The sequence below is a fragment of the Haplochromis burtoni genome, unplaced genomic scaffold (assembly GCF_018398535.1).
Source record: "Haplochromis burtoni strain Fernald_Lab_line unplaced genomic scaffold, NCSU_Asbu1 Contig_48, whole genome shotgun sequence".
NCBI lineage: Eukaryota > Metazoa > Chordata > Actinopteri > Cichliformes > Cichlidae > Haplochromis > Haplochromis burtoni.
Window position 1 is genome coordinate 2,385,851 of NW_024582409.1, and position 7,811 is coordinate 2,393,661.

General features: G+C 40.5%; 1 protein-coding gene across 1 annotated transcript; it reads right to left on the reverse strand.

Annotated features, from left to right (window-relative positions):
• Positions 1 to 3,038: 3,038 nt before the first annotated feature.
• Positions 3,039 to 7,235, reverse strand: rpe (ribulose-5-phosphate-3-epimerase). The gene is made up of 6 exons (XM_005921344.2): positions 7,036 to 7,235; positions 6,603 to 6,682; positions 6,386 to 6,525; positions 6,071 to 6,205; positions 3,811 to 3,897; positions 3,039 to 3,708 (listed from the first exon to the last, which is right to left on the reverse strand). The coding sequence occupies exons 1-6, from the start codon at positions 7,155 to 7,157 to the stop codon at positions 3,586 to 3,588; spliced, it is 687 nt and encodes a 228-aa protein (XP_005921406.1). The 5' UTR covers positions 7,158 to 7,235; the 3' UTR covers positions 3,039 to 3,585.
• Positions 7,236 to 7,811: the final 576 nt, after the last annotated feature.

The following is a 7,811-nucleotide window of genomic DNA, read 5'->3' on the forward strand; positions in this document are numbered from 1 at the left end:
AGAAATCGGTCACAGGAGATTCACCCAATAATGCGCAAACACACATATAATACACAAACTCAACTGTAACACGCTCGCACAGTATGCAAACCTCTATATACACGTGTGCATCGACCCTGTAAGCAAAGATGATGACATTATCTGCCGTTATCTGTGATGTTAAAATAAAAATACAGATTTTTAGGCATCAATATTTCAGCAGCTCTGTGAATTGCCTCCAAGACATATGCTGCATTATTAAGAGTGAGCTGCTTGCAGTTTGAAGTATGTCATGGGTGATTCTCATTGACAGGAGGGATTCTTTCAGCAGATAAAGAGATGAGAGAAACCACAGATATATCTCTGGTCTTTCTGGGTGTGCGGGAAAAACAAGGTTCTGGTTCTGGTGATTCAACAAATGCAATGCTACGTATCGATTCCTGGAAACACATCCTGCTCGTAAACTTGCATTTCTCCTTGTTCAAACAAATCAGACACTGGCACCACTGCGAGACAGTAATCAATTGGAAAATAACAGCCCCCTTTTTTCAGTGTAATGATTGAAAGTGACAGAGCAATAAAAGTCTTTGAAAAGCAGTCAAAGGTTAAAGCAGTGTTGTCAATATGCAGAGAGACAGACGGCTCCTCTTATTCACAGCAATCACTCTGTGTCCAATTATCTGCTGAATTTGTAGCGTTGCTGTTCACACTAGTAAGCCTGAACACACCATAGATTACAGCACAGAGTTTTTAATCTGGAGGCTTGTAAAATATTTGTTCGTGTTTACAAATGAATAAATATACCCCTGACTATTTAATCAAAAAGGTTTTTGTCCAAACTCGCCATCTTGTGTACAAATGGGAGAGGGGGGGAAAAAAAAATCAGTGGAAGCCAGTCACGCAGCTTGGATCATGTACTCTAGATTTTCTCTGCGAAGGAGCCATTAATCTCCTTCCACGTGAGTTAAAAGAGCTGTGGAAAATATACCCAGTGACAAGCAGAAGTCTAACACTGAAAACCTGAGTGAGGATTAATAAAAACAGACTTAATATCAATAGTAGAAGAGATCGAGCAGGCTGCTGCAGTGAAATGTAAGATTTAATTGTCGACATATAACACAAGGTTTTATGACAAATTCAAATTTTGCAAATGTATTGAAAGAATACAAAGAATAATAACTAAATTGCCCGAGGAAACAAACTGCTCCGGAGTCTGGTGGTACAGCATTGGATCCCTCCTCGTTTTGCCAGATGGCAGCAGGGTAAACAGGCTGTGGTGGGTACTTTTTTTTTTAGTATCCTTTGAGCTGTATGCAGATACCTCACTGTTAACAGTGAGGCTCAACAGATGGATGCTGGTGAAAATCAAAGCATTTTGTGATGCTTCTAGTTAAGTTGCTCTCCACTGCTCCTGAGTAAAAGTTAACAAGAACTTGACATGAAAATTCAGTTTTCTTAAGAAGTACAGTCACTCCTCAGCGTCCTTATCCAGGCAGGTGTGTGCCGGCAGTGACAGGTTCTCTGTGATACTCATTCCCGAGAACTGAAATATGTTCACCTGCTGTTCATCAGCTCCACTAATGTAAAATGGGGTTTGAATTCAAGATTATTGCTGCAAGATTAATGTTTAAGGAGCACCTTACAGTTCTGTCTCATTGAGGCAGCTCCAATTTTATGTCTAAAATATTTACAGTGTGTTAAACTATTAACATTTGTTTCTCTTTCATACTGCTGCAGGCATTACTTTTAAACATGCATCTTTACACTGAATTATTGTATTAAGACTGGATTTGCAGTAGCCTGTAACATGGATATCCTTCTATTTTCACAAAGAGAGAAGTGCCTGCTGGATAAAATTCAGTGTACTCCACATTTTTGACTTGCTTGAAGTGTTTCAACCATTTAAACAGGATCACAACCTACAACACCTTTCTAGTACCGAGTTGGATGCTGATGAGATCTGGTGGCTGTGAAGACCATTTGAGTACAGTGAGCTGAGTCAGCTCAAGAAAGCTGTTTGAGATGATTTGAGCTTTGTGATGTGTTATCGTGCTGGAAGCAGCCGTCAGAAGATGTGTACACTGTGGTCTTAAGGCATGCATAAAAGCTGTGGTATTTAAACAATGCTCAATTGGAATTAAGGGGTCCAAATGAGCCAGAAAAATCCCCCCCGACCACCATTTCAGCTCTACGACATACCTGTATTCTTGATGCAACGAAGGATGGATTCTCCAAATCTCCAAAAGTTGATTCTGTTCATCTGCATGTAGCGTTGGGGAAACCTACAGTCACCTGAGACTGAAGAAGTCACTTGGATGAGTGACGGAGCGTTTCTCCCACTGAAAACGCTACGTCCAGATGAACAGAATCCACTTTTGGAGATTTACTTACCTGGATGATTAAGCATGCATCAAGACGAAGGATGGATTCATGCTTTCATGTCATTTATGCTAAATTCTGTCCCTGCCATTCAAATGTTGCTGCAGAAATCTAAACTCATCAGACCAGGTTTGAATTCTACCATCAGTTTCCTGTTCTGACAGGTGCACCACCCAGTACGGCTTTCTATTGTTATAGTTTGTCTACTTTGAGGCCAGACGTGTTGTGCATTGAAAAAAAATGTTCCGGCAACACACCACAACTACTTTGGTTGTAGTGTGCTGTTAAATGTAGACTTCTAATCTGAACGAGTCTAGTCATTCATTCTCCTCCAACCTCTGACACAAACACACCCAGATAACTGCTGCTCACTGGATATTTTTGGACCCTGAAAACCCTAGAGTTGGTTGTGTGGGAAAATTCCAGTAGATCGGCAGTTTCTGGGAAAAAAATAAATAAAAAAATCAGACCAGCCAGTCTAACACCAGCCACCACACCGTGTTCAAAGTCACTTAAATCACTCTTCTTCACCGATTCTAGTTCTTTATGCCTAAATGCTTGAGTTAATACAATGTAATTGGCTAACTAGGCATTTGTGTTGTTAAGCAGTGTACCCAATGATATAAGTACATAATGTATAATACACATTTATGGTCAAACTGCAAAGAACACACACTTCCTTTCACTTTTAACTTTTTTAATCTGCAAAATCAAATTTCATGGTTTGATTTAGTGGTGTACAATACTTCTACTCAGTATAACAGTAAACAGCTTGTGATTTCAACAACAATGAACGAGTCAAAATTGGATTTTGTGATGTATGAACCATGATATCTGGGCCATTTTATTTCTGTGATTCATAGGGAGAACACAGTGTAAATCAAAACAATACTCAGGAATGTTTACAGAGTTTCTCAGAGTAGCATTGGCTCCAGTCCTGAAATAGATGTTCCTATGCTGAGGTGAGACTCGTTTTGAGTTAACTATTCAGGAGACTGTGGCAAAAAGGATGAAGTTCAAGTTTTAGGAGGCACGACGCAAGTTCACTCCAAAGTGATTTGGATTTGGCTGTCAACACACACCCTCCACTGAAGCCCCTTGTTCAGACTTGGACCCTCAACCTCTAACCCAGAAATGTCCATATTGATTCCTTTCTGCTGGCTGCTGTGGTGGTGTTGCTGGGACAGGTAGGTAGAGCGTCGCTGTGAGGACCATAAATAGAACATCTCAGCGGTCCAGCGAGCGTTTCTGGATTGCTTCGGCCACCACGGTGCGCAGGAGGGCGATGACAGAACGAGGGTCATCACTGCCAATCACAGCACTGCCTGACACAATCATGTTAGCCCCTGCCTAGAGCAAATGGGAGCAAACAAAATGTAAGAAAACCTAAAAGCATATACATTTTGATTTTAGACGGTTATTTGATTAGCCTGCCGTGTATGCGTCGTTTACCTCTGCACACTTGTGAATAGAGTCAGGACCGACCCCTCCGTCTACTTCAATATCTAATGATGGGAACTGACTCCGCAGCCAGCTTACCTGGGTCACACATACACAGAAAAGAACTCAAAATGTGCCAAATACAGTTTTCACAGATTAGTAGTAGAGCAAAGGCACACAATAATGCCGGTTTAATCACATGCACCCCCCCTCAACAAGACTGCAGGCCAAACAAAACCACTATATTGTGGTAAATATCTGCTTCAATAATGACTGAATAATCTTTTCAGAACTGTCAACAACCAACAGTCTGCACAAATCATACAGAGTGTGCCTTGGATCAGTGTTTTGCTTTTTACACCAAATTTTCACCCACACAAGAGGTCCTCCTCAAAATGGAACACACAGATTCATCTGAAAAGCATCTGTACGTGATCACTACAAAGGCCCGGCAGCACTCATACACCACATACTTCACATATACCTGAACCCATTGCACTGCTTTTTTCTAAGTGTGCAATGCAATATTTTGTATCAGCCTGCTGTGGGCTATGCTTGTGGAAAACCAGCATTGCCCACAGCAGGCTGGCTACAAAGAATAGTCATGGTAAAATACACTAGCAGTTCTAAGTGTTTACATACCAGGACATTTAAAAAAAAAAAAAGATCTGATCCTTGCTTACAATTATTTTAATACAAGCTCAGGTGAGCAATATTACACTGCATATTATACTGTGTCATTATTCATTTAATAAAAAACAAAGCCAAAATTTAGAAGCAGCGTGTGACAATGATTCAGTAGTTTTTAGAAGCACCTCTAGTAGCAATAACTTGAAGTTGACTGTATGATTTTATCGTCTCTTACAGTGTTGAAGGACTTTTGGCCCATTTTTCTTTACAATGTTGCTTCAATTTCTTGAGGTTTGTGGGTAATTTATGTGCAGCTCTTTTAAAGAGCCCACTGCAGCATTTCAATCAGTATGAAGTCTGGACTTTGACTAGGCCATTGGAACACCTTGATTATTTTCTTTTTTCAGCCATTCTGTTGCAGATTTGCTATTGTGTTTCGGATTATTGTCCTGTTACATGACCCAGTTTGGGCCAAGCTGTAACTGTCAGATAGATGCCGTCACATTTGACTAGAATACTTTGATATACAGAGGAGTTCATAGTCGACTCAGTGGCTGCAAAACAAGTCCAAATTATCACCCCTCTGTCACAGTGCTGATAGTCAGTATGAGCTGTTTGTGCTGATATGTGTTTGGCTTTCACCAAACGTGGCTCTGTGCACTTTGGCCAGACATCTCCACATTTGTCTCATCTGTCAAAAGGACATTGGTCCAGAAGTCTTGTGGTTTACTCAGATGCAACTTTGCAAAGATGAGCTGGGCTGTCATGTTCTCTCTAGAGAGAAGAGGCTTTCTCCTGGCAACCCGTTCAAACAACCCATTCTTGTTCAATCTTCTAATTTTACTGTCATGAACTTTCTCACAGAGGCCTGTAGAGTCTGAGATGTAGCTTTTGGGATTTTTGCAATTTCTTTGAGGATTGCACCCAATAACCTTGGGATAAATCTGCTGGGACATCAACTAATGGAAAATTGACAAGTGCCTTCAATGTTTGCCTTCTATGAGCAAACTTTCTCCCTGTAGAATAACAGACTTCAAATTGTTTGGAAATGACCTTATAACCCTTCCCAGATTGATGGATAGCAATAATCGTTTCTGTAAGATCATGCTGTTATCCTTCCTCCTAGAGAATTAACACACACCTGAATCCTCCAGACCAACAAATTAACAAAACGTCCACTTTTACTTTTTGATTGTTTTATCATTTCACACTTACTGATGGTCAGTTAATGAAGTGTGTTTAATTAGCCGCTCCTGGCTGCTACGTACCCTCTTAATTCATGTGGAAGCACTATGAGTGCATGCTTTCTTTTTACCATGATTATACAGTCTCCTGTGCAGTCTTTAATGCTATGACCATTTACTAAGCATTTTTATTTGGATAATTTTAGGGGTAGTGTACAGAGAAACGCACATTGATTTTTTTAATGCATATTCCTTTAATTTCCTTTCTTAAACTTCTCAATTAAGACAAACAATGACCTCACACCTCATATGCTAATGAAGAGTATAGAAACTGCACTGTGCTAAATTGTAAATTCAGTAAGTATGATAAATCCAATTTGTTCTGTTGTGGTTATGTGTAATACTCTTTTTTTTTTCTTTTCAGAAAGGTCATTCTTCCATCTTTGCTTAGTCCTTACCTTGGGCATCATGTCTTCCATAAACTTTTGTCCCCCAAAACCAGGTTCAACAGTCATTACCAGAGCCATGTCGATCTGGTTAGCCCAGGGAGCCAGCTCTTCAACAGTAGTACCAGGCTTAATAGCCAAACCCACCTGTAATACAAGTGAGCGAGGGTCACTTTAACACTCGCATGTTTATAACAAATGCCGGGGTTTTATAATTCCCTAACACTACAATTATACAATTACAATTTAATTATGCAGATGTCTTTATCGTCAAGGCAGTGAATAAGTAAAGCAAGTCTGTCTCTTCTTTTGGGGTCTTTTCCTCACCTTCATGCCACTCTCTCTAATCTCTTTAATGAGGTTTCCAGGGTTGGTGGTGGCCTCTAAGTGGAAGGTGTACTGATTGGCTCCTGCTGCGGCCATAGGCTTGACCCATTGCTCAGGCCGAGACACCATCATGTGCATATCTGCAACATTCACACTGTCCCAATACTGTGCGGCACAACAATACAATAACAGTGATTGTTTTATCATTAAGTCTCACCAAAGAACGGGTCTTGGCCTACTGACTTCCTCAAACACTCCACCATGGGATGGCCAAACGTGATGTTGGGTACAAAGTGCCTTAAAGAGGAAACAAAGAGAAACTTTTAGATTGCAACTGTTGTGCTCTTCATCTTGCATAAAAAGCTTACACTGACGTCTTGCGTAAGTGTGGAGAAAGCTAAAAATGTCAAAACTACCACGGAGAAGTATAAGGCAATAACATTTTAAAGACAGTCTTGTAATAGTATAGCACCCAAAAGGTTTTAGCCTTCCATTTAAACCAGTTACAAAAAATATCGCCTGCCCGGCTTAACTTTTGACAAGCTAGGTTAGCTTGTTGATGTTAGCCAACTTTGGCTCTCAAGTACTGAGCTTGAAATTGGCTTGCTAGCAGCTAGCACGACAGGTAAACTATATGCTAACCAACTGACCCATCCATGACGTCCAGATGCAGGTAATCCGCCCCACACTCCATCATCCTCACACACTCGCTGCCCAAACAGGACAGGTCGCTGCTCAGGATAGACGGACCGATCTTCGCACCGTAAGCCATGCTGCTAATGCTGTATTTCTCTGCGTGCAGCCTGACACCTAACAGGACAAGCTCGCCGTACCGTAAAGCTCAACTTCCGCTGATGACTTTCAAAATAAAATCCAAGAACGGAGAGCGAAACGTCTGGCGTCGTGTCGTGGAGAAATATGTAGCTAGGCAGCATAGACAAGCTTCGAAGATATTTAGGACATCATGCAAGTCTGTGTTTTATGCTAAGAAGAATCTAGATAAACGTGTGACTGTCTTTAAGACATATGTCTTTTCATTTGTGATATTCTTCCCGTCGATATATATCTTCAAAGTATGTATTATTGCATTTTTATGCTTAAACAAGCTAAAGGCAACTATCCGAATTTTAATAAAGTACTAAAATTATGAATGAATAAAGACGTATTTTTTAACATCTTAACTTTTTTCAAAAACTTTCCTGTTTTGCTCTAAGTGTCAGTGGGTAGTTTGATAACTTTCTCTCACGTTTTGTTGTCACACTTCCGCCTTCAGGTTAAGACAATGTGTGCATTTGGACACTAGATGGCGCAGAGCTCATAGCAACGAGCTCCTACATCTATTAGTGGTTTTTATCTGAACAGCAGAAGGCTGATTGGGAAAAAGAAAGATCACAAAGCCTCTTAAAAAAAGAAGAAGAAAAAAATG